This window comes from Prorops nasuta, unplaced genomic scaffold, assembly GCF_024137725.1.
Source record: "Prorops nasuta isolate Cenicafe-Biocafe unplaced genomic scaffold, Cenicafe_Pnas_1.2 PNAS00030, whole genome shotgun sequence".
In the NCBI taxonomy this organism is placed as follows: Eukaryota; Metazoa; Arthropoda; class Insecta; order Hymenoptera; family Bethylidae; genus Prorops; species Prorops nasuta.
This window is the reverse complement of record NW_027116827.1, coordinates 1,264,263-1,291,365: the sequence shown is the minus strand read 5'-3', so window position 1 is coordinate 1,291,365 and position 27,103 is coordinate 1,264,263. Positions and strand designations below refer to the sequence as shown.

Sequence of the window (27,103 nt, the reverse complement as noted above, 5' to 3'; positions counted from 1 at the left end):
AAATAAAATAACCTTAATAGAATACAAATAATTTACTTTGTATTTGGGCTTAAAAATCAACATAATTCAATGATAAATGACTCTCCATATTTTGATTACCGATAGCTATGTTGACTTTAATTAGAGGTGGCTAGCGATATCTTGATTAGCTCAAACGATTCGACGCGTCCATCGAAAAATATTAATTGATAAGATATAAATGAGGCAGAATAATCGATCGAATTACATGCTTAGCAATCTTAGACAGCTCAGAAGCTCGTGACTATTATTATAGATAAACTTTTGAGAATAAATCAATGCAATTATCGAATTAAAATTGGAAACATCACAAATGAGTAAAGATTAAACTAAAAATGATACAAGTTTATTGATATTCGATTGGGCAGTAACAATAAGGTAAGTTTAGCTGGAAAGGATAAGATATTGATTGCGTAAGAATGAGGAGGAAGGAATGATAGTAGCGCGATAAAGGTGGCGTTTATATCGTGTATTGCAAGTGGGTACGTGTACTTCGCAGCAGGATGCACTTGTAATTCCGAAGAGGAACGGCGGTGCGCACGGTGCGCGGCCGCCACACGGGCCCCGGGCCACCGCGTTGAAATATGGTTGGAGAACTCCTAAAGGTAGCAGCGAGCGACTTGGCGGAGGTTGGTACAGCGGAATGGGAAGAAGGTGCAAAGGGGAGTGCCGCGGGAAGAGGGGGGGGGGGCAGCGCGCAGGACCCGCGAGAGAGCAAGAGAGAAAAGTTTCATATGTGTTGGAAATTTGAATAAACAGACAGTACGTGCAGAGTTTTAAAATGGTCTCATTTAAAAAGCGCGAACTGTTAGAGCGCTTCGCGCCCATAAATGTTCACGTCGTTTAATCCCAGTAATTTCAACATCGATATACGAGTTACGAGTCTATTCTCTCAAGTATATCAAAATTGAACTTATGGAGATTGGCACTGGCACTGCGAGAAACTCTCGCATTGCGAGTAACTGATATACGAGACCCTCGTAGCATACACGATTAAAATTTTACTACGTCTATTTCGTTCATTGCATTTCTATTGAATTATACGAGATACGATACTAGTTTATTTAATGTATTTAAAAAAAATGGACTCGTACGAAATTCCGTCTAACATTTTAACGATACGAGTCGTAGAAGCTGTTTGCAGTCGAAAGCTCTCTCTTGCCATATTTCTCAATTCAGTTATACAAGGTGGTTGAGCTTAGGTTTAATCAGTCTCGAATAAATATTTCACACAAAAGGTATAATTTAAATTCTTGACGTGTAGTTATCCGACAAAAGTAAGTTGGAATAACGTGAAAGTTTCGGTACATCTGTGCGTGCTCCGAAGATTTACGCACTGCGTGCTTCAACCGACGGGACTATAAGTTCTTCTGCGCCATTATTGTCAGCAATGACAATGATGAATAGCACCGATGAAAATCGTGCCGAGTGAAATATCTATAGAAAACCGTTATATAATAATAGTTGTTGCGTCTGATCGGTGTATGAAACAACATTTGCTTTCACGAATTATCACAGGTAAATATTTATCGCTTGCAATAATACTTATCTATCAGGTAAATTTAATTGTAGGAAAGGTTTAATTTCTAACGTATGTTGGTGTGAAGCATTATACTAATTTTAACAGAAGCTACCTTTTAAAATTCACCCTTTCTGGGATTGATACAATCAAATTTGTCTTATTGTTAGAGTAACTTGCACGTCGACGATACGAAAGCATCTCCTGTAAAGTTGCAGTCAACCGGAAATGTCGATAGCGTCGCTCTGAAAGCTACCAAGTAAAATTTGACAAAGTAGCCAAACGTCCTGAAGCAGAATAAATTTTTTTATCAGGCGCAATGAACAATGGCGAACAGGTTACAGGAATTTGCCTATCTTTTATGCATTCATAAACGTCAAATATCGCAAGGGTACAGAGAATTTTCAATCAAAATTGTCTATTCGGTATATATCAATGAATTATATTTAGAAATCTTACATAAATCTTGATATATCATCTACGTTAATTATTCTGCAATGAATAAATTACATCAAGCTGCCGTGTAGAATTGGACAAATGACTTTAGTAAAAATTAAAGCGGTATGTGTTAATTCACCAAACCATAGATAAATATTGCAGTAATGTGTGTGATAAATTACGCGGTTGTCTCGTTAACCCATTTCCTCCTATGTAGTAATTATTGACACCTGATACGAATGATAGACAATTTTATCAGTAACCGAAAGCTAATAAGCTTTTAATATTGGGTGTTTCGAATTTTTCATCAAATCTGTACAATCTTATTTAAGCTGAGCAGCTGAAGTCCAATTGTTGCGCGTTTTATCTAACGATTTATAGGAAGTCTAAAAACGATTTTTTCCATCGTTATCGGACACTGATATAGGTGATTCGCGCAACAACTCGTCTATCGGCATTATTTCAGTGGCATCTGTTGTTACGGAGAGTTTTAATTGCTCCCGGTTACGGTTTAATTTAATCGACTAAAAACGGGTGAATGCGTCGAAAGCATTAAAATTATCGTTGTAAACCCGAATTTAAAGACAAAATCGAAAAGAGTGTCGATAGATCTGATCAAGAATGGATGCCTCTTTAAAAGGATACCAAGTGTCGCTTTCGATTTGTTTTTTGATTATTTTACTCAATATTAATTCTTTGGTATGCGGCGTTGGTTTTCGTGGATTTTCTTACGAAGGCTTGGAAGAGCCTGTTGTATATTCCCGTTTCAAGAATTTTTACATTCGGGAGAACTGGATCGAACAGCCTCTGGACCATTTCAATCATAGAGACAACCGTACTTGGAAAATGGTAGGTCATTCCTAATTATTTAAATATTTAAACTTCATAATTGTGGCAAGTGACAAAAATATCTCGCAATTATATTTTACTTGAAGAGATATTATGAAAACTCTGAATTTTGGGACGGCCAAGGCCCTATCTTAATTATGATTGGAGGTGAATGGGCAATATCGACAGGTTTTTTGGAAGCTGGCTTGATGTATGAAATTGCATCTGCTCACCATGCTATGATGTATTATACCGAACACCGTTATTATGGCTCGAGTAAACCTACAAGGTATAGCGTGACGCCCTTATCTTACCAATGTTTCAGAACTCCTTAATTAACTTTAACTAAAAATTCACAGAATCGTTAATTCAACAAAAATCAAGATATTCATTAAATTTATATTTCAGTGACACAAGTTCGGAAAATTTACAATATCTGAACGTTGATCAAGCTTTAGCTGACTTGGCATATTTTATTCAAAAGAGAAAAGACGAGGAGAAGATTAAAAATCTTCCTGTTTATGTATTTGGAGGATCTTACGCAGGTAGCATAGCCGTATGGAGTAGACTCAAATATCCACATTTAATTCAAGTATGCCAGAGTTGAAAATATTTAAACGAAAATATTATACATACACTATAGTTAATCGTCTTAATGGCAATTCTTTATTACAGGGGGCCCATGCCAGCAGTGCTCCGATTTATGCAAAAGCCGACTTTTATGGCAAGTATATTTATGTATGTTTATTAGTAATTAATTGAGAAGCTTCTTTGACCTATATGTCTTCCTTGCTCTCAGGATGCTTTTAGTTAATGAAATTATATCTTCAGTAACGTTAGGACTCTCTAAGACATCTCCCATCCGCGTGCACAGAAATCAAAGAAATATAAAACAGTATTCATTAGCTCTTCTTGGAAAAGTTATCTATTCAATTTATGTATTAATATTCATTTTCTTGTTTAGAGTATTACGAAGTAGTTACAAGATCGCTGATAAGATATAGCGAACAATGTGCTGCTGATGTTAAATCAGCTTTCATGGAAGTGGAACGTTTGATTTCTAAGAGGGATGGTCCGGACCAACTTAAAACTTACTTCAAGTAAACATTTGTACATCATAAGTTTAAACAAATATTTACAATTTCGTGTAATTTTCTTAATCAATTAATTACGTTTGCAGCATGTGCAGCATATTAGAAACAAATAATCCTAGTTCTGTCTCGTATTTTATGAGTAATCTAGCTGATGTTAGTACAGATACGAGCATAATAGCTAGTGCATTGAAACATAAATTATACATTATTTGATATTTTTATATATAGAAATTCGCCGATGCTGTACAATACGATGCAGTTGATCAAAGTGGTAAAACGAAAATTGAAAAGCTTTGTAAAAGTATGATGGATTCCAGTTTAGGCACGCCACTACAAAGATTAGCTAATCTTTTTAAAAGTACAAATTGTTTGAATGATACTTACGAAACATTTACTGATGATATGAAAAAGACTACTTGGGATGCAGCAGAGAAAAATAATAGTACGTGAATTATTAATAAACATGGGTATATAATTTGCTCGACGTTCTAGAAATGAATGTAAATAATAACTCAGCCTGCTGTTTTAGTGAGGTTGTGGTATCACCAAACTTGCACAGAGTACGGCTATTATTCAACGACCAATTCGTCTAAATCCGTATTTGGCACTCTCTTTCCCTTAAACTTTTTTACAAATTTGTGCATCGATCTGTACGGAAAAAGGTATGGCTTTTAGATTATATTTATACACTTTTGATTATTCAAATGTTTCATGATAAAGGTGCAAATTGCATCAAAAGTTTTACCACAAAATCTTCTCTACAGTTACAACAGCCAATTTCTAGATTCAAGAGTTAAAAGAACAAATATAATGTACGGAGGTCCACTTCCACAAGTTACCAATGTGATATTTACCAACGGAGATATTGATCCGTGGCATGCACTTTCAGTTTTAGAAGACTTGAACGAATCATCTCCAGCTATATTTATCAATGGTAATATTTGGTTATACTTACTATGATACAATCGTTTTATTTATTAACTACTAATGTTGTGCTTAAATTTCATTATATAGGTTCGTCCCACTGTAAGGACCTTTATCCTAATTCGTATGGTGACGTAGCAGACTTGAGAAATGCGAGGGTTAAAGTCCGTAAAATGTTTGACCAATGGATTACTTCATAAGATCATATACACGTATAGAGTATAGAGCATAGAAATAAATTCTTAATTACAAAATACTACATAAAAAATCTCAAAAATATCAAATGTGGAAACAAAGAGAGGCAAGAATTTTATACATGTTGCATTTAAATCTTGGATATTGGACAGAAAGCAACGATACTATATCGGTGGTATAATGAATGAAGGAAATACAAATAAGAAGTTATGTTTGAGAGAGTTATTGATCGATGGTAACAATCTATCAAGATAACTGAAATTGATTAAATACAAGTGGATAAAACGTGATTTTGACGCGATGAGAGATTGTATCGTTGTCTTCGCGAATGTCATAGGCAGAACCTGTGTTTACATTTCAACGCAAGGGAGCGTAGCGATGACAAGGTCATTAACAGATAAGAATGCCAACGTCTGCGATATCTAGCTGAAGAGAGGGCAGTGAATTGGAAGCGCTCGTGAGAGAGGCAAGGCCCTCCCCCTCCCCCCCCCCCCAGCGCAGTCCCCTTCGGATTCTTTTGTCCAACAACGAAATACCATCGTCCGTTCTTGAAAAAGAAAACCAGCCGACCGGACGAGCCGTCGCTATTAACCGCATTTTTCCCTTTTTCTTCGCTGTCTGACGGATTCATTATGTAATTCGCCTAATAGGTCTTTCTCCTCTGTACATTCTGCAATTTAATTGTCTCGCTTCTGCAAGTAATCACAAGCAGCCTACTGCACCAGGGAGCTGATGAAATGAGCAAACCTTAGATTATATTGTAGACGCGTAATAAGTTGTGTACTGCTCTTATTCTTCGACTGCAAATTAATAATTAACCTTAATTCGGTACATCGCTGGGCACGAATATAGGAAATACAAGAAAAAAACTGCGTAGTTTGTAAGAGATGAGTTCTAAGTTCTTCTCGCGTAGAATTTCATTTGGATTAATATTTTCGTCAGCTGAGCCTATCTGGAAAGAGAAAAGTGCGGACCAGACAAATAACGAACGTCGTTAGGAACAGATGAAGGGTCCATCTCCTGCAATGCGCACAGGACTCGGTATTCAAGAAGAATGGCCTCGAGGCAGAAGTTTTCTCAGATATTGAGCCTTCGAGTATCGAATACGTTTATTGTATTAAAGAATTTATTCGGGAGTTCCCTTTTTTTCTTCATTTTTTCCTTCCTTTAATCCTATTAATCCCCTCTCTGCACAAACTAATCGAAATTGGTCGAAGGCTTCTTTTACTTCTAAATACTGCAAAGTTTAACTTCAACTTACAGTTTTTTAATAATCTTGACGAATTTAAGCCATTGAAAAATTAATATAATACAAAATTTAGTGGTTCAGAGAAAGTTCGAATTTAAAGAATGCAAGTAACCTTACATTTTAATGCTCTATATCCGAGATTAAATGATCAAAATGTAAGTAAAATAATTTTTTATAGAGCTGATATCCTTTCAATCTTTACTTATATGCAGCGTGCATATGGTAAATTTGTACTTTTGTATTAAAAATTGATAATGTGATTTCATATATAAAAGATTTTTTCTCTATAGTAATAAGGGAAAAGGTCGGCTACATTATTAGGTGAGTTGAAGAAAAGTACGGACACTTGAGACTTGCCACTGAATAAATTAAAATTGTACTTTAAGACAGTTCACGATTTTGCATAGCTCCTAACGTGTCAAGTTCTGACTGCGCTGCGGGAGAAAAAAAGGGAAGAGAAAAAATTGTCCAAGTCTAATACATCCATTACTCTCACCAAATATAAAATGCAAATCAAACTTTATAGTATGCAATTATTGGATCATTTGTGCATCTTAAAACACTAATAAGAAAGAAAGCAATTGTTTCAATAAACACACACTATATGAATAAACTTTTCTATTTTTATATATTCGTTTTGCTACATTTATCACTCTAATTCTATACTCACTAATCATACAAACTCTCAAAGTCTCAATCATGTTTTAATATACCAACGTTCTTATTTTTTATAATAATATACATGGTGGGTGATCGAATTGATAGAAAAACGCGAAATTGGAAATAATAATGTGATCACGTTTGCTGAAATATTTTCAAGTAAAATTTAAAGAACGCCGTGTATACAAAAACTTGAGAGCCACTGGACGATTGCATATCACTGATTGTCTAGGTGCTGACCGTGCTCGGTGCTGACCAATAAGATACTGCAAGGAGAAGGGATATACACATATAGGTCTGTAGCTTGTTTTGTTTTTGATATCGTTCTAACTTCTCACAAAGAATACATTCAAGTGAAGTAATACTGAATAATATTGTAAATACAGATCAAATCGTTACATTTAACTACTCATTTTTTAGCTTCATTAAACTTTCAAGTAACGTGTGTCTACTGTCGTTTATTCTTGCCTTCATTAACACTAATCGACATGAATAATTGATTTTCTCATTCTTATTTATTACTATAGACTCCCGGCACACTAACACAACAATACAGTGAACTGAAAATGTGCAAATGTATACATACATATACGAAAAAACTATACTTAAAAACTTATAAAATTTGACAATAAGCAGCACTGACAGTATACATATGAGGCTGTATCAATAAACGAAATAGAAATCGAATTTTAACTTAGTAAATACTTAAGACAAAGACTACGTTAAATATTGTGTTGAAGGTTAAAGTAAGACGATTGATCGTAGTCAAAACCGCATACTAAGCTTAAGATTCGTTTATTGATACTGCCCATGATTATATGACTGACTCTATTATATGTGCTTTATATATATTACACCACATTAATTCTTACTTGATATATTTTCGTTGTATTGATGTGTACGCCACGGTGTAGCAGGGTATTTCATCTCACATGCTTGAGTATCTTAATTGTCTTGTATATTTTTGACAGTAGAATAAAACTTTGGAAAATTGATTGAAATATTCTAGACTTATATATATATATATATATATTTTCATCAATTAGGTAAAGTAATAATATACCTGAAGGTACAAATAAACGGCATGTGGTGTGACTGGTGTGATGCGTCTGACATGCGGTGGATAGTGAATACAAATGGAACACGCTTCGACTGTTTGTCAGTCACTGAGTCACATCGTGTTCCTCTCACTAGCCGCAAAGTACGTGGCGCGTCACTCCACACTCCACACGGGATAATACTGCCTTTATATAAAGGATTGAAATCATAAAAAAAAACATATATTACGTTTTATATAAGAATCCACTTTTATTTTTCTCTTAAAATTATAGATAAATACAAGCATCTTTATGTACATACCATAAAATTAGAAATTTTCAAGTCATTAAATTCCATTCAAAAATGATCAATTAAAACAATTGTTTATAATAAAAAATATTTTTAAACGTCCAGCGTTATTATTTACAACACACGCATGCCAGTATTGAAATAACATTAAATAACATACAACAGCCTTAAAAATGTCTATAAAATCTTTGAAGATGATACTAATCTTGACATGATGTTATGCATAATTATAACATATTCATCTTCAATTAAAGACTTTAAGATTCAAATTGCAACATTGAACTAAGATCTTGCAAAATATGCGCTATATGTTCTATTAACTTAATACCAAGTAACGTTCCTGATCTTAATGTACGACTATAGCATTGTTTATATAAATTGGCGAGCGAGTCGTACCTGCAATCAAGAAGTTATAACACATTATAAAAAACTTATATACATGAAATATTAATGTGTAAAGTATTAAAGAGAAATTTTAAACATACTCTTTATTATTGCAGGATGAGCTTCGTGTAACAAGCAGTTTAGTTAAAGACCTTAGTAGAAATTGCAGTCTTTGTTCCAAGAGCATTATAAGAGTTTCTTCATCTTCTGTAAGTTTGCTATCATCGTTCACTTTTTCTTCTTCTGTGTCATTTCTCTTTCTACATTCTTCATATTCTTTTTCAGTTTTCTGAACAATTGACTTGTGCTTTTCAAGTAACATCTCTACCATTGGTTTACACTGTAGAATTAACTCAACTCCATTTTGATATGCTTTTAATTTACCAGTAAAGGTTGTAGCAGCTAAAATTTAAAAATGAAAAATATCTTATTTCATTAAAAGTATTTATTTTTAAAGTAATATTGATCTATGAGGAAAAGTTTATACTCGGTTTCTCGTTTAAATGTACCTTCATTTTTTCTACTTGTCGCGAGATTCTACCGAGTCTATAGATTACATATTCCAACTGAGATAATAGACTAGTTATTTTTCCAGATTTTAACAGTATGTGTCAATTTAGTTAGCTTAATGTAATAGCGAAGATAATTTTATTCGCGTTAAATCTAGTTTTACTAGATATTTTACCGTATGGCGAAGCACATAGCGTGTCAGGTGAACTGATACAACCTAATAAAGATATGAATTTTACTTAAATACTAACTTACTTCTTGCTTGATGTTCTGATAATGCTACTCTTTCCATTTGAACTGTTAAAAATTCAGTAGATTGTTCTAGCGCTAATAACAATTTTGCTGCTTTCTTATAATACAGTTTACACAACTGTAAACTTGTTTTACGTTTAGTGTTGTCTACATCAGGCTCCAACTCTCTGTAAACTCTGTGGTATAAAGATGCCAGTCTGTGTTGAATTGTCGCTGCTCGAAATTGATAAACAGGTTGACGTGACCCAACGGTTTCTGTATCACAATGTTTCAATGCTTTTTGCAAAATTTCGATAACTTCTCTTTCCATTTCTTCCTCAGTCTACAGAAGAATAAATCATGCTTACTACTTCTAGCTTAAATAGAGTGGAAAAATAAGTAACTGAGATAAATACCTTGCCACTAACAGTTGGATAATCTTGTAATAGCGTAGCCATTGTAAATAAAGTTGTTGATAAGTCCCAGGTAACAGTGTCCCAAATTTCGGGATTAGTTTTTCTAGTACCTAATACTTGCAAGGCTTTTTGATAACTAGCAAGAGCTTTATTGTAAAAGTGTTGCTCTTGTGTATTTTGTTTGTTGTGAATGTGTGCACAAAGCCTCATTAGCCTTCCACTGTTGGAGTGCAGAAGTGCTAAATTAACTTCATCATGAACAGCTTCAAAGGACTTAATTCCTGCTTCCAAATGTGTCAAAGAGCGAGTCAACAATTCCGTAACATCAGGAGGTATATCTGATGATTGGTCCTTAGAACTTTCTTGCTGATAACGAGCTAAATAACAAATAAATTTAATGCATATCTTATAAACGAAAATTTGTGTTGCACACAGATTAATTTACCTCCTGATTGATTCATATAAAGAACACCTAATTCGTTATGAATATTGCCTAAACGGCGCAGTAAATTATTTCTGTCTTCCTCGAACAATTCTAAAGATAAAGCCTTTTCATAACATTTGTAAGATGCAAGTAAGGTAGATTCTAAGCTTTCTAAATGCTTTGGTAGAAACTCTGTGTCATCTAAAGAAAAAATTAAAAATGTATAAGAATCTACATTCAATAAAATCAAATTATATAGAAAAAAAATGTCTTACTCATATCAATGTCTTCCATAGTAAATATTTCTTCAACAATCCTTTCTTCCGTTGCACTTTTTGTATTAAAATCTTTTCTATGCCTGTCAATAGTACCCCAATCTTGTACAGTCATAAAGCAACAATCACCTGCACGACCTAACAAGTAACTAAGAGATTTATCGTTTCTTACACCACAAAAAACTTCTAATATTTTTTGACAGCGTAGTACAACCAGCATATGCCTTAAGGATACTCCATAATTTTTATTTACATATTCATTTTCAGCTAACACTGCAAAAACTAAGGAAGCTTTTTCATATAGGAGCGTTTTCAAATGAGCATTCCAGCTAACATTGTCACTCCTTTTTGGTGCTTGCCACGTAGGTAAAGTTTCAGTAGTTGCTTTTACTAATAAAGTATTCTCTTTAACACTCTCAGCTACTATGTTTTTATCTGTTTTCTTTTTCTTCTGTTTACTTTTTCGTTTCTGACTCGGACTGTTCACCAAGCAATCAAATTCTGTTTCATTATTTCCTTTATCCATCTTCAAAGACGTATAAGGCATAGGAATTGCTTGAAATGGTTTTGCCATTTTAGGGTGATCATCTTCTTCATATTTTTTGTTCTCTTGTTCTTCCGTTTCATGCCTCTTTTGTTCATCATCGCTAGAATCGCCAGAAGTTGGGAAATACTTTAAGCATTCTAAACCATGACAAACGTGTTCTAAAGCAGCCAGACATCTTTCTTCAACAGTTCCAGTTATTGGTGGTGGTTTGTATTTAGATTGTTCATATTCTGATTGTTCCTTAACTAAAATAACAGTTTATAAATCATATTTGAGTATATGTGTATAAATAATATTTGAAATAAAAAGAAACAATTTTCCTTACTGTTAGCTAATGTTAAAGATTTTATAGCTAAATCGACTTCTTCATCCTCAGTTCGATCTATATCTGGATTTGTGCTACATTCACTCTGAACATCTTCCTCATCACTTTCATCTGCTAATCTAGGATTAACAGGATCTGTACCAGCAGGGATATACAAATCAGAAAGCATAAAGTGTGCAGATGTTAAAATTTGTGGATACTTTTCCTTTGGTAATAAATGAATACAGTTTAGCAAAAGCATTCTAATTGTTCCTTGATGCTTATGATGATCGGTTGAATACTTCATGTTACGTGCAACCCTATATAATAACATTGCAACTGGGACTGTAAATGGATTTTGTTCTTTTTCATCAGAGGCCTCGTTACAAAGTGATGTCAAGTCATACAACTTTACAACATCATCGTCTTTACCTGTTAAAACAAATAATTAATTAAATCACACTTACACTTTACTCTGTTTAATTTTTTGTAGGGTTAACTCTATGAAGAACCAAATAGATATTATTATGTTATATATGACATTTTAACATTTTTTGTGTATTTTAAATTGCCAATTTATGTAAAGAATCTAAAAAAAAATACTAAAGAAGTATTGAAAAGTAAAGTTAAATTAGTAATCAACATCCCACCATAAAAAGTGTTCTTTTATAATAGAAAATTAGAAAAATACATTCAAAGATGTTGATTTTATAATGAAATTTAAAAAAAAAACTTCTAATACAAAACTTTCTCTGGAATATTACACAACTATTGGGCAGCTCAATCTTACATTGTTGTGTAAAGAATGCTATTAGTATGTATAAATACCTACCCTTAAATAACCAATAAGTATGCCCAGCTTTGGTAGCATTATTTTTTAAAAAGCTTAATATATTTTGTGCAATATCTCTAATAACTTTAGGACTAAACTTAGATTCATCTAGGTTTGGTAAATCTTCAGTCTTAATAAGTTCATACTTTTGAACAATACCATCCAAATGATAACACATTACAACTTCAGGAACATTACACATTAAATTATCTAGCCAGTAATCAATTCCAGTAAGTACATTAATTGGTTTGGACATATCTCTCAATCTTAAGCTTATACAAGGATGTGTCTTTCCTCCAAATATTGGCATATCAGTTCCAATCAACATTTGAATATTTTCAAATGTCCATACAACATTTCTTGCAAAATTATGATTATAGCTTGGGTCTGGTACTTTTTCTTCTTGTGTTGGTTCTGGCAATACTGGATCTAATGTTTTTACTGGTAGTGGAGGTTTTTCACTTTGTTCATCCCCATCTTTCAATACTAAAGAATGATATAAAAATTTAGAAACTAAGTTCCTCTGCTGCAAGATGTTTCTGGTATTGAGCTTGCGGAATAAATGCTTTTCCTTTTCACCTAGATTTTGAAATATGTGTTCATAAAAAAACTTTTTTAACCATTCCCAATCATTTTCAGCTTGTCTTATGAAATACTTGTGAATATCAAAATCATCTATTAATAAAGTATTTTCTATTCTGTGAACCATCATGGATATCGCACCATGATTATAAGGCATTTTAAGGAGCTTCTTTATATTTTCTGCATCAGATACAACATCTACCTCACCAACACAGTCTGGAAACATATGAGCCATACGAAAACTAGAAAATCCTGTATTTTGCGACCAAACGCTTTGTAAACCATAGCTTTCTGCCGAGCTACTCAACCAAGTGCTAGGAGGTAGGTTAAGATCTGTATTACATTGCAATTGAGCAAATGTAGCTGGAGTTAGAACAGCGGAGTACTTAACTACGGCAGTTGATTTGACTGGTTTTCTTGGTGAATCTGGAGGCACAGCTACTATTAGTGGATTGATCTGAAATAATTAAATAATATGAGGCATACTATAAAAGTGAATATAATTTAATTTTACAAAGTCAGTTCTTAAGAGAGTGAAGAATTTTATACATAATAATTAAATAAGAGTTAAAACATTATTTGTATCATCGAGCTTAATTTCATTAGCAAAATATCTAATTCAAACGTATCAGATTACATACATCTATATGATATAATACTGTAGCAAGATAAAAAAATTGGAGAATAATATTATAAACAAAGAAAAAAATTGAATTTTCTTTCGCATAAAAACTATTAAATCTTACCGAATTAGTACTGTTATCAGTATTTTCTGACATTTTGTATGAAAAACTTTAGCACACGACTTTTAAAAACAGTCATCGAGATCGAAAACTTCTAGAAGTAACTAGAATTCTCAAATGAAACGAAATCAGGGTTAGGTGGTGGTGAATAGCGGTTCTTCGTACGTTTGATATGCGCGTGCTCTTCGCGCTCGCGGGCTCCTTGGGTCCCCAATCCCCATTACTTCACTCTCATAACTCCCATTCCCATTTCCCAGGCCCACTCCCATCTCCCATGAATCCTTGATTGTGTGTGTGTACTGTGTACATTGCGTTTCTTCTATGTGTGAGTTTTGATGATAATGTGTGTATACATATATATATATGTATACATCACCAAGGTCCAAGAGTAACATACCGAAAGAGAGGAAGCTATACACGACATCGAACGTGCAGTAACCGTACTAAATTTAGGCGCACTTTTTTAAACTACAACTCCGTGGATATTTTTCGGTGTCTAATTTATTTCCGATAAAGATATAAGGTATCATAAATACTTTAAAGCAGCTTCACTAGGTAAAAAATTATGTAAGTAACAAAAAATTCAAAAATAAAATGACAATTCAAGTATTATTTTGTTGCCGATTATATACTTTAAAGTAGATTCCTCTTTTCTGTACGTAATATGCTTATACGTCGCTTAATTGCATTAGACTTCAGTACATGTGTGTATATGTGTGTCATTTATATAAACCACTTAGTGTGATTCTTTTATTTTATAAAAAAGGCTTGTATGTTTTCCAATTACAGTTGTAATTTGAAATTCTGGTACAAATCACTAATTAAAATAATTGTACTAATGGTATTAGGTAGAAGATCCTACAGTGATAAATATACCAAAGAATACAACAGGCCCTTATTACAGAATAAAATGTCAAACAAGTGTAAATTAATTGAAATACCAAATTGCATCGCTTTACCGCGAAGTAAATAAGATTGGTGCATTATCATAATGATACATATGCAACATTAAAAATACTTCGGGGATACCTTGTGTGGGGCAAATATTCTTTTTTATCCGCGATCCGTAGTTAATCGGCTTAGGAAGCCTTCCAAAGGTTAGCATCATCGGTAACCGAACGCTATAAAGGACGCTGTTGGAGAACGATTGGATCCAGTTGTTGTATGGAATTTACACAGAACTATCAGATCACTTACTAAAATGGTGGTTAATTTCAAGGTCTTCAAGAAATCGTCGCCAAACGGCAAGGTCGCTGTCTACCTCGGGAAACGAGACTTCATTGATTACTTGTCCGGAGTAGAACCAGTAGATGGTGTAGTACTATTGGACCAGGATTACGTCAACAGTGGCAGAAAAATCTGGGCTCAACTATTATGCAGCTTCAGATATGGCAGAGAGGAGGATGAAACCATGGGCTTGAACTTTCAAAAAGACCTGTACTTAGTATCGGAACAGCTTTACCCGCCCATCAAGAAGATGGAAACAAACTTGACAAAATTGCAGGACAGACTATTGAGAAAATTAGGTCCTAACGCGATTCCTTTCACCTTCAACTTTCCTCAGTCCGCACCGTCCAGTGTGACCCTTCAGCCAGGACCAGAAGAAACTGGGGAACCTTGCGGCGTCAGCTACTACGTTAAAGTTTACTCGGGTGAAACTGAAACGGACATCACCCACAAGCGAAGCACAGTGATAATGGGTATTCGAAAGATTCAGTATACGCCTACTAAGCAAGGCCGTCAGCCTTGCACCGTTGTCAGGAAGGACTTCTTGCTGAGTCCTGGAGAATTGGAGCTTGAAGTCACTTTGGACAAGCAACTATACCATCACGGTGAACGGATAGCCGTGAACATTTGTGTGCGCAATAATAGCAACAAAGTTGTTAAGAAGATTAAGGCACTGGTGCAGCAAGGTATAGACGTGGTGATTTTTCAGAATGGTCAATTTCGTACTATGATCGATGCTGTTGAAACACAGGACGGCTGTCCTATTAACCCTGGATCTAATCTTCAAAAGGTTCTTTTCTTGAAACCGGAACTGGAGAACAATCAGCATCGTCGAGGAATAGCTTTGGATGGCAAATTGAAGAAAGAGGACAACGAATTGGCTTCGAGTACTCTGCTCATCTCGCCAGATGTGCGTGACTCTTTTGGTATCGTAGTGTCCTATGCCGTCAAGGTCAAGCTTTACCTTGGCGCCTTGGGTGGCGAGCTGTCCGCGGAGTTGCCCTTCATTCTGATGCGACCCAAGCCTACAGACCGAGTTAAGCTGATGACGAGCGAGAGTGTAATGGTTGAAGACTTTCCGGAAAAGGAAAAAGCTTAGATCGCAAGGATCACTATTTAAAGAAAGGCGTACGGTGTCACTTGGCAATATTTTTCTTACATTCAACAGTCTTCACTTTTCTCAGCTTCAATATTCAAAGCGATAAAGCAAACGAACTTAGTTTTCCGCAAGTTTTTCACCAGCTGTTTTTCAGCCTCAGAATATCTACAGCTATAAATTACTGTTATCCTGAAGTTACGCGGTGCTAAATATGTATAACAGCGAATGACAAATTTATAATAATGTTGTATGTAAAAAACAGGTAAGAATTGAAGAAGAAAAATTCACACTATGTATTTGTTAATATGTAATTACGAACCTTGTATAATATTAAATAATAATTTACCTCAAATATAAATAAAGTATGTACTATTGTTTGTCTCATTTTTTCCCAATATTGATGTTCCTCTTCCTTTAAATTATTGCTAATAAACCAGACGGGATGCAGTGAGCAGTCAGTTAATTCAGATTATATTAATTAATAGTAAATTCGGAATAAAGTAAATAAGAAATCATTTCTAAATAAAAACAAGCAGATAAAAAATGCAAATGAAAGAATGAAATATAAGTTTCGTCGATCGAATCACCACTCTCTATGGTTCCGTGAAAAACGATAAGCAATTATTTCAAGTACCAGCGACGTACGAAGTATTGTGTCAGCTTAAGATGCAGGGCAGAGATAAACAAATATATTTGATAAATTCTATGAAAAAGAGGGCTCCGCGTTACATTGAAGCAGAACGAGCCAAGATTGTTGAACATGAGTGGTGAATCGTCGTTTATCTTATCGAATCGGTTTTTGCTGGAACTAGTTGGAGGCTGTTGAGTTAAATTTTTACATTGACGCGTAAAGATGAGATGGAGAAAATGATCCGAAGATGAAGAAAGAGAGGTGTGATGTTGTGTGCGTGGAGTAGTAGAGGATTTTCATGGGGCAGGCAACGCAGCGGGCAGTGGCAACTGGCAGCACTTGGGTAGAGCATGGTTATAGGTGGGTTGCGGGGTTGGTGGAGTGAAGAAAGGAGAGAAAGAGGGGGAGGAAGAGGAGGAGGAGGAGGAGAGGGAGGAGAATGTGGTAGAAAGGCAAGTGAGGGATCGAGGGAAGGACAGGATTGTTGGGACTGTTTGGTTGGGAGTATCCGAGTATATACGATACGACGAGGCAACGGGTTCAGCTCAGCCGGTACGCGACGCGGAGGCCGGCCCTGGCGCGTCAGTCAGGCTCTAGACACCCGCAGCTACAGAGTAGAGTGCGGTACTTTCCTCCCTTCAGAGTGTCCACATCTGTGCGTCTATCCAGACTCCAGCAGTTAGTGTCACGCACAGTGTCGTATAGGGAAGCATTTCTTTATCGTGTCCGCTTGCATTCCTAATCCAGCGGACGAAACACCGGATTGTCACTAAAAACAACAAAGACTGTGTAAAAACCATATTACACTACATCACCAGCCAGGTAAGCATTTACTCTCATCTACAATTATCGTTGTGTGTGCTTTAATTTTTCCTCCCCTAGTATTCGGTCTTCTTTAATTCTTGTGACACCGTCTTTGCTATACATTCTCATTTCACTTCAGTCTCCTCCTTACTGTAGCATTATTTAACTATTGGAAATTGTACTTTTAAGAGGTGCTTCGCTACTCGGTTGTCATAATTGTTTATTCGTTCTTGTGATATTTGGACCATTGTTCTATAGATTATATATATAGGGATTTTCTTGAGTAAGATTTCGTCAGTTATTCAAGTTTAGGTTGATTTATTCTTTGGATTATAACACAAATGTGTTCCTCTCTCCTCTCTCTCTCTCTCTCTCTCTCTATCTCTCGCTCTCTCTCTCTTGCCAGACGGTGGCATTGATTTCCTCTCCTCCCGTCTCGGCGAGCCCCTCCCGTCCTTCTCATCCCTGCACAGAAACCCAGAAGAGTCGTGTAATTGCGATCGGCAGGATCTGAAAAATCGCACGTTTTGCGTGTTTTGCGGGCAACCCCAAGTTTGGCCCCGCCTTAGCGGATGTGCGTGGCGTGCAATCCTACCACGCTCGTGTTATTACAGCCGGTGACTTCTTAAAAAAATCTTTTTCAGAATTTTCGAAGCAGCTATAACAAAATATAACTCGTCTACCGAGTCATGCGATATCTAAATAGAATTCTGGTGTTACATCATTTCACGAATTCGCAAAGTTACGATTGTTGCAGAAGGAAATTTAAAACAGACAAATAGATGTGAGAGAGCAGCGAACGAATATTGTTAGGAGTGTTTTGCTGTCACTTAGAATTTCGAAGAGACGCATATATCTGTGATCTGTTGTAATTTATGTGTAGGTGATGGAATTCGCTTGAAAAATCGTATGATATTATACCAACAGTCTAAACTTTGCATTGATATACGAATTTTTCTACTCCCACTCACGAGCCATCGGCGTAAATCACAAGACTCCTTGGAAATAAAGTAGTTTTAAACTTAGGAGCGCAGAAAGCACGTGACCAAGGTCGATGTTATATCGAAATGTAAATAATGTTTGAACGTGACTGCACGCCAGGTGATTAACGCGCTTCTGTTTGTAAATCAGAGCCCCCGTCTATGAAAACAGTTATCGACAACGGGAGATACTACAGGGCCTACTTGCTATTTATATGTATATATTTACAAGGTAGAAGTGTTCGATCATAGCAACTAGTCTTTTTCTACTTGCTGAAAATTGGTCATACAATTTGTGTGCGGTGTATATGTGTCGAGGAATAGCGCAAAAATAGGTACTTTCAGTGATGTACCTGCAGATATGTCAAGTGTATTGCACAAAGTAATTTTTCCTTGATCATCAATAATTATTAAAGTTTGTCTAATGCTCATTCATAAATTCATTATTCATTTTACCAAAGGGAGCCCCCGGAGAATGGTGCATCTCATTAAATGGTAATATTGCCGCTTTACGTGCGTAATTTTGGTTATGCTAGATGAACTCGTTGGTCTTATAGTATTTCCCCTTCGTTATAGAAAGCCCTTGTTCATAGATCCGGTCATTAGACACATCGTAGAATAACATTTCTTACACCTGTAGGCAATCGCTGAATCGACGTTATTTCCAGTTCCTGTCGTAGAAATTTCAGTTACTAAATTAATATCGTAAATTTAGATAGAGATTCATGATGGCAATCAAAACAAAGGGAAATAATAAAATTTAAAAGCCTTCAAGACGCATGTCTTATGATACCGACGCATAAAAACTATAAGAAACAATGATAATAAAACAAACGAGAAAAAACATGAAATATTACATTTAAAAGTTGTTTGATAGGCTGCGAAATAACATCGTTTCATACTCGCTAATCCATTGCGCGAGAGGGATCTACATCATTTGCCAGCATAATAATTCAAACGTCGGTAACTGTTAGTGAGCACACCGTTTTCAAAATTTTCTTCAAAGAAATATTGTCCAAAAATAAGTTCTGCGCCTTAAATCATCTTTCAAGCAGAAGAGAGTGACGACTGGCGCCCTAGTTAATATATTCGCTTGGCTTAGTCTATTACTGGTTGAAGGTATACCAACAAGACTGAATGGATTTATACTCGCAAAAGAACTAAACATCAATTGACGTTGATACTAGAGTTGAAAGCACAATTTCCAGTTTTCTTAAAAATGTATGCAGAGCTTAATCTATATTTTATACCTATATCTATATATATATTATGGAAAATACAATGGTCTTCTTTGTCTTTACTTTTGATATAACAATAAATGTTAGAAGTCTTGATAGGTTAAGATTGGCATTACCGGCGCTAACAATAATTGGAGACATCAGGACATGCGTCCTCAGCGTGAAATTGGCATTTGCGACAGGGAGGTGATGTGTGGTACATACGCGCGAGGCACGTTTCGCACGAAGAATCCAGCGTCCCTTTCCCGTATTGAAAAGCTGATGTGCACGCGTTCACGAACACGCGCAAACGTATACACACGTAATCCCAACACACACTCTAGCCGACTGGGCTACTGCACAGCCTGAAAACGTCCGGCGAGCCCGTAGGGTCTGAAATGCACGGCTCTTTCCTCTTGTTTGCCGGTTCTTATCCTAATAAACACACGCAGGCTCTCTCGCTCGCGTGCACGTTTCTAACTCCCTACACTGCTGCTCTGTTTCATATGGTATTGCTTTCATTCAGAAGCACGCACCGCTACTTCTCTTCTTTTCCTTATAAATACCATTCCACCCCCCCCCCCCCCCCTTACAGTATACATATATGTATACTGATTTACCTCTTACCAATTGTTAATTATGCAACGAAGCTTTACTACCGACGTGCGAACCAAATTTATTTTCTTTGTTGCGTAACGCACAAATATTCGATTAATTTTTAATAACACAGTTTTTGGTTTTATTCAAATAATGAAAGTAATGGAAGGGAGGAGGGGGGGGGGGTGCCCTTGAAAATGGTGCTCCTTGTTCTCCAGTGAAAGTTCGGAGGGATGATGAAAGAAGTCAACAGTCAAAGAGTTGAAAACAGATGAGGAATTGTTGTCAATGTCAGGGCCAGCCCGAGAGGATGTCGAACTTCGCACGATGTGTTTTTATTTTTACAGTGTGCATTGTGCATCCTTGGTGTGTAGCATTGCGATAAGAAGGGGCTAGCAGGGTTTTATTACGAATGGATGGATGGATGGATATACATGGATGTACTTACGTACAGTTTTATATTAAATAGAAAGCGCGATAAGAGGAAAGGTCTGATTTTAATCTCAGGAAAGAGCTTGTTCGTTGCTTGTGTACACTGTGGTGCAATATAAATTCCTATTTTCAAAAACCATTTCCATTCCTAACTATGCTATAAATAGTAAGATTCCAACTAAGGATAATGTTGATCTCTCAATGCTCCAAAGTCTAATGCTCGACTCGAGGTGCTGAAATAAAAACCAAATACTTCGTACGTGACGAATTAAGCGTGAATCATCAGCATGGAAATAGTTGTGGTGAACCCGCATCTACGCTCTCGAATAACGTAAGCGTTTTAGAAACAATCGGTGCACTTTTAATTTACTTGTCTTTACGTAACTTTCTTTCATTTGCATGTTCAGTTGTTTTTCGATGCCTTAATTAATTACATATAAACGAGCTGGAGGACTCAATGGAAACTATTTTTTATTCTTAGTTCAAATCAATTTCTATCAATTGTTCGATAGAGCACGTTATCGACAGTGCACTGGACTTTGCTGTACAGATTACTTTCACGGATGCAGGTCACTCACCATATTTGTCTTCCCATTGCATAAATTTAATCTCCAATGCCTTAATGGTAACAGAGTATTTCCCAAGCAAATGCTAATGGCATTACACTTTATACTTGTAGTAAGCGAATATCGAGATAGATTAAAATTGGCTGGAGTATAATCTTAAATATACGTTTCATTTTTATTCCGTGAAAAACTTACATTTCGTCATCATGGTAAGAACTAGTACGGATGCTGCATATCGCTACGCGAGTATACCACACATTCTGACCAGAGTTATCAGAAGAACGTATATATATGTAACTGTACCCCTTCTCTTCGAAACTTATTTTCTTGCTCTGTTCTCTGCTTCCATCATCTCAATTTCCAGCTTGTAATCACTATACTTGTATATACATTTTATTTAAATTTTGGCTCATTTGCAGCATTGTATGTGAACGATTATATTCTCCTTGAACAGTGCATACAGTGATAAGTCGGAGGGAACATGAGAAATGAAATATTCAGCTTGACAAATATACTCCAATTCATTGTTATTATTGATCCTTCCTACGCCGTTTCCTCTTCGTTCTCTTTCTTTCTGCAATTTGTTACGGAGATATTAATATATCGCCCACTTGTAGATCCATTTAAATTACACCAGCTGAAACGAATTGAAGTGTACTCGTTACAATTAATCTTTAAGCACACTCTTAATGGTATCATGGCATTATTAAAGCTTTGTTGAACAAATAAAATCGCTATTCCACACCCCTTACTTTTTCCGCTCGACAAAATTGAAGATAATTGCAGGAACTTTATTCTGCAACATTGCAGACATCGGTGTTGTTTCAGACATAATAATTTCTCTCATCAAAAGCGAATAATTAATATAGCAAACTCTCTTACGGCAGTTTCTCAGTATTAGATAAGTATACAAAATTTACGAATCACTAATAAAGCAATGGCACAATGTCTCTCTAATTTGCAGTTAGTTTCACTGCTGTCCTCTTAATCTTCTTTGAAATCTAATTATTGAAAGCGTCAGACCAATTAAGCGTTCCACGGTTACATCTTCGTTAGTTCTTTTTTTCTTGCATGGTACTCGCTACTCTCAGTCATGAATTCTATTGTATCCATAGTTCCAAGTTAGCGGAGGCGCGAGAAGCAAGGGGAATGCAGGTTACGCAGAAATAGATGCTGAGAGTAGAGAAAGTGACTGGGTGACACAGTATTCTTCCGCAGCTTCTCTATTCCTGGCACGTGATCCAAGCCAAGTTAAACTATGCGATAGCCAAATATTTTGTTATTCCAGTTGAAAAACGCGTAATTTCGCCCTAATACCGGACAAAAATCACAGCATGTTGAAAATTCGTTGATGGGAATGAAATTTGGTTTGATGCAAGGGCGATTGAATAGATGCACAATAGCTCGAAAGTGAATTATCGTACGTGTAAATTAAAAGAGACGGCTCTTAAAGTCTGGGATTGGTGGATGCATGGACCCGTAGACCGTACAGTCAGTAGCAGTAAATTTATTTAGCTTTAATGGAGTGCAGAGAAGAAAACGGTGTTTAAGTACAATTGCATCAGCATCAGTATTTTAAAGTCGCGCAGGGCTCATTAATGTCAGTATAGGTCTGTGTGAACGTATATGCATGTGTCATGCATTTAGAGGAAAACGAGGAGGCTCCGTGCAGGAATTTGCGGTTCGAGGACGTCACGCCTGTAGCCAAGCGGCTTGTTTTCACTTATCTCTGTCTGCCATTAATGCGTTAATCTTTATCTACTTGCGGAAGTTTCATGCTCGTGGAGAAATATGCAGCGGTTCCGAAATTAACGAATAATTTACTGTCAAAGTAGACTTGCTTTGAATATACTTCGTAGATCCTATACTCATCTATAAATCTCTTGATGCTGAAAGTGCTTATTCTCCAATGGGAAAACCTGACGCCTTATACGTTTGATACGCGCCATCACTGAGCAACGCAAATTCGTTCTTTTCCAGTTAAATTTATGTATTGGTATATGTAAATACATATGTACACTTAATGCTTATTAAAACATATGTTAGCATCACAGTGGCCCATGTGTTTTGCATCCTGCTACATTTCCTTGAATCGCAGGCTTGAATTATATCGTATCGAAACCAGAAGAAATATTTATCTCTGTTATAAAGACAATAGTTACTCGACTGTACGATTGTATAATTATTTCTAGCTCACATGGTATATCTCTTACTGATAAAATAATAAAAGTATAATAGAAATATTCCCATGAGATTAACTTTATCATGCGGTAGAAAGTAAATATTTCTTATCCTAGTAGTTTGATCATATACCTACCTATTGCTTTATTATTCTTAGTTTGTGTCGTAGTTGGCTGTCACTGAGAAAGCTTTCATCGCTAAATTTTGCGTACCTACCGCACTGGTGCTGAAAAACGGACTTAGAATAATGTGCTAATATCATTATAACGAATTACTAAGGTTTCTGAGCTGCCTCTATATATACATATAACCATCGTGATACCGTTAAATAGATCAGCTTTTCAATTTAAACAGATAGAAAAAAGGAAACCTAATTAACAAATGAAAATATATGATTTTTTTTTAATCCTGTGAAACACATTCGAAACAGCAGAAACGTATCTATCTAATTGATCTAATGCGAATAAAACTTTTCGCAGCCTGACAATCTTTATCATAAGGCCGATAAGGCTAATATCACTACATTTTGTTTGATCTGTAGGAATATGTTTGCACGTGTGCCCCGTCGACAAAGTATTTTTTGTTTGTTCGGAAATAGGATGACGTAGAACAAATGCTTTTACTGTCCAAACCAAGTTTTATTTCACTGTTAATTTACTTCGTAGAACTTGAAAAGACTTCTATGTGCGCAATAATTATTTCGATGAATTTTAGTTTCATATTATACAATCTTTGCTTTCTTGCTAAATGTATAATTTTGTATAAACAATAGGTACACGAAACATACAACGTTTTCTACATTTATTTTATCTCGTCCATGTTGCGGAACTCGCGTCATCTTTAAAATTAAAAATGGATCTCAATGTATGTGTGATTAAAATAATAATTTCCAGTATGTTTTTTCCTACAGCTGAACGAGGCTCTGTTTGTTTTTTAATGTAACGAAAATTGCCATGTGTGCATCGTCAAAAGGAACGCTGTAACACTTCGGTCGAATTACATTTCCACGCTTTCGAATTTAGACTCGAATTTAGCATTGCAATTTTGCAATTCTGGAATTTGAGTTGAAACAGCTATATGCTATAATTTTAAAATTGATAATTTCTGAGATGCGAATGTTTGTGTTAGGGAGAAACAACTGCACGCGGAGTATTTAAAAAATCGAAAGAATTGAATGTAAATTGTGCAGTAGATTGCAGAGGATGAGAAGGAAATGACGTATATACAGTGAACCGTGCGTTCGATGTCGCTAAGAGATATGTTTATTTAGAACGGCAGCTGAGTGTCCGAGCGAAGCGATATCCTGCGCTGTCATTGGTGGATACAACTGTTGCTGGCTTTGTTTTATGAAGAAACTTCGTCAGCTTTGGAATTCAACGAATCCGAACTGCGTATCGAATGGGTTCTCTCCTCGGGATCTGAGAAGCTCCATGAGAAGTTTTCTTAACCCCGACCGTATCTAATAAGCCTAGGCTACGGTTATTTTAATCGTTTCTTCCCGCGGGCGATCGTTCGGATTTATTCGTAGCAGACCTTCGTTTTGCATGCTTGCCTAGATCGAAAGCGATTGGTCGTCTGAAAAAGAAGATTCACCGAATAGATTAAGCCCAGTGCAAGATTTGTGATCGCTCGTCACGATTCTCTTGCTCCAATAGAAAAGGGAACTCCCCCTCCCTTTCGCCTCACCCCCTTTCTGCTATACTTTTACTCCTCGTCATTATAATATGTATATACTTTTAACTATGCGCCCTCCACCACCGGTTCGAGTCAAACTCGACACTCCGTGCCCTGCGAATGCTACTCTGGCGCATTTTTTTCTCCACGCTTGATATACTTTTACAAATCATGTAGAAATTTTGCTTAAGACAGACGTGGAACGATTTTCAAATTTATTTCGCATTTACCGAGATTCCTCAGTTGTTAGGTCAGAGCATTGTGCGGATTTATGCAAGAACGATATAGGGATAGAAGTATATGACGAGTCCAGCATAATAGTAATATGATATAGTTTGGACTATATAAGCATACAATGTTGACGCGTAGTCATTTAAAAGAGTCTTCGTGGAAAGGGAGATGATTTCACGGGACATTCTATATAGCCGTGGGGCCAAATTGGTCTGCCAGAAAGCCAACTGACTGTGACTCACTGCCATCCGACCTTTCAGCAAAATAGGTGTGATGCTAACGAACGAATTACCAAGTGTTGGAGATGAGCATTTCGACTGTTAGCTCTCGTCGAGAAATTAACGCTGGTGCAAATAAAAATTTCTCTCGGATATTTCAGGATGCTATATATATACATATGTTAATACGCATATGCAGCGCAGCGTTACTCTAGAGCTACCTTTGTCCAAAGAGGATCGCTTACAGCGCGCGTGAATGGAATTTCACTCGAAGAAGTTATCATTTTCTTATACTTTCGTGACGATGATTGACCAGTCGGGACCAATTTCAGATTGCAGATTTCTGCTACTGTGTATCTGAAATTTCTCTGTTACGCTGGTTATTATTGGTCCAGTGGTGTTGAGAATGCATTTTAAAATGTATCATTAAATTGCATCTTGCACGCAAATTCATTTCAAGAAAACTCGAAGCGATCTTACGATAACTGAACAGTCTTACTTAGTCGTATTTTAGCAGCAGTATATTAACGTCTCAATTAAAAGAAAATTATTGCATTTTCAAGAGCTAACAATTTTTCGAAATTCCACTGGAATTTTTGTACAACGTCTTATTCTCACGGGCTTGGAAGGAGCCAGGAATTTTTGGCACCGATTCAAACTAAGTGGGCTGCGTTATACTCTTGCTTATTTGCCGCATCGGATATATAGGATTCCATAAAAATGCGGAGGCAAAGCTTTATTAAATCAACCGTGCGTAAATTTAGCCTGTCTATATTTTTATGCATACGAACGTGTTCATATGCATACAGAAGTAGACTCGATTGAAACGATGAGTTGGATTAGCATAAGAGAAAATTTTCTCTTCAATGAAATTGATTCAAACCGTAAATAGAATGAAATTAAATAGAAAGAAACTAATAAGCTGCTTCTTTGCTTTAGATTACTCTGCTCTATATATGTATACGCTGTTCGAGAATCAACGAACCAGTTTATTTTCCCTGTATTGCTGGTCTACCATATATACGAATTTACTTGCTTGGACCGAATAATGGAATTTCCATTCCTCTTAAAGTTTATGCAGCTGCTGTTTTAAACAAGAACAGCAAAGGCAAGATTTCAAAGGACTCGTTAACCGTTGAATCAATGCAAATAATGCAAAGCTGTTGATTCATCGATAACGCCAATTGCAAATTAAACATCTATCTTCTTCGGATTAAAATACTATTAAAATCAGTACACGTAAAGTGATAAACTTCACGGCAATAAGTCTACAACCAAGTCTTAATTAATAGTTTCATTCCCTGTGAAATACAAATAGCTTCTTTTATCTCGAGGCGTAAATTATATATATATATTTTTTTTATTTTTAATGAATGAAAAAATGCAGTTTAAATCTTGCGCTGATTATTCGAAAGCTTTTAGCGATGTAGTTGCAGTGACGTGAAAACCACTAATTTACACTAACGGTGAAGCTTGTTGGAGTTTCATATTAATTAGTGCCACCCACTTGTTGTGGAATGCATTGATCGTTTTCATAAAGTATATTTATAGCATTGCATCGAAGTACAGTACTAACTGCGGCCAGTCCTATAACGATCGTTAGTTATGAGTTGCAATTAGTACAGTAGTAAGCTCCATTGGTAGATGGAGTTTAGCTTTGAATTATGGTTTCTTAAAAGTCCGACCGGCGTACGACAGAGTCGCACAGTCTACGGTTGTACGCTTT

At 35.9% G+C, this 27,103-nt stretch overlaps 5 protein-coding genes across 11 annotated transcripts in view; 3 read left to right on the top strand and 2 right to left on the bottom strand.

Annotated features, from left to right (window-relative positions):
• The window catches only part of mspo (M-spondin), a 163,098-nt gene extending 155,033 nt beyond the window's left edge, over window positions 1-8,065 (bottom strand). Inside the window, exon 1 of the mRNA XM_066742657.1 lies at window positions 7,989-8,065. The gene's annotated coding sequence lies outside the window, so the exon portion shown is untranslated. The remainder of the gene's footprint in view (window positions 1-7,988) is intronic.
• LOC136782899 (putative serine protease K12H4.7) lies at window positions 799-6,859 on the top strand. 2 transcript variants are annotated; one of them, XM_066742660.1, is made up of 11 exons: window positions 799-1,536; window positions 2,747-2,824; window positions 2,911-3,092; window positions 3,212-3,395; window positions 3,479-3,527; window positions 3,768-3,903; window positions 3,984-4,050; window positions 4,126-4,339; window positions 4,427-4,559; window positions 4,662-4,831; window positions 4,912-6,859. In XM_066742660.1, exons 2-11 carry the CDS (start codon window positions 2,822-2,824, stop codon window positions 5,019-5,021), a joined length of 1,248 nt encoding a protein of 415 aa, XP_066598757.1. In that variant the 5' UTR covers window positions 799-1,536; window positions 2,747-2,821; the 3' UTR covers window positions 5,022-6,859. The 2 variants fall into 2 exon arrangements, with proteins under 2 accessions (XP_066598757.1, XP_066598756.1); XM_066742659.1 differs by having other exon boundaries at window positions 2,403-2,824.
• A 459-nt stretch (window positions 8,066-8,524) lies between the features above and the next one.
• Window positions 8,525-14,057, bottom strand: LOC136782897 (erythroid differentiation-related factor 1). The gene is made up of 9 exons (XM_066742654.1): window positions 13,524-14,057; window positions 12,196-13,234; window positions 11,385-11,795; window positions 10,513-11,304; window positions 10,259-10,438; window positions 9,814-10,190; window positions 9,422-9,740; window positions 8,758-9,058; window positions 8,525-8,668 (listed from the first exon to the last, which is right to left on the bottom strand). The coding sequence occupies exons 1-9, from the start codon at window positions 13,554-13,556 to the stop codon at window positions 8,530-8,532; spliced, it is 3,591 nt and encodes a 1,196-aa protein (XP_066598751.1). The 5' UTR covers window positions 13,557-14,057; the 3' UTR covers window positions 8,525-8,529.
• Window positions 14,058-14,669: 612 nt separating this feature from the next.
• Window positions 14,670-16,218, top strand: Arr1 (arrestin 1). The gene has a single exon (XM_066742661.1). It carries the CDS (start codon window positions 14,722-14,724, stop codon window positions 15,844-15,846), a length of 1,125 nt encoding a protein of 374 aa, XP_066598758.1. The 5' UTR covers window positions 14,670-14,721; the 3' UTR covers window positions 15,847-16,218.
• A 751-nt stretch (window positions 16,219-16,969) lies between these two features.
• LOC136782741 (uncharacterized) overlaps window positions 16,970-27,103 on the top strand; it is a 42,346-nt gene continuing 32,212 nt past the window's right edge. For all 6 annotated transcript variants that reach the window (XM_066742384.1, XM_066742381.1, XM_066742380.1 and 3 more), the window contains exon 1: window positions 16,970-17,299. The gene's annotated coding sequence lies outside the window, so the exon portion shown is untranslated. The remainder of the gene's footprint in view (window positions 17,300-27,103) is intronic.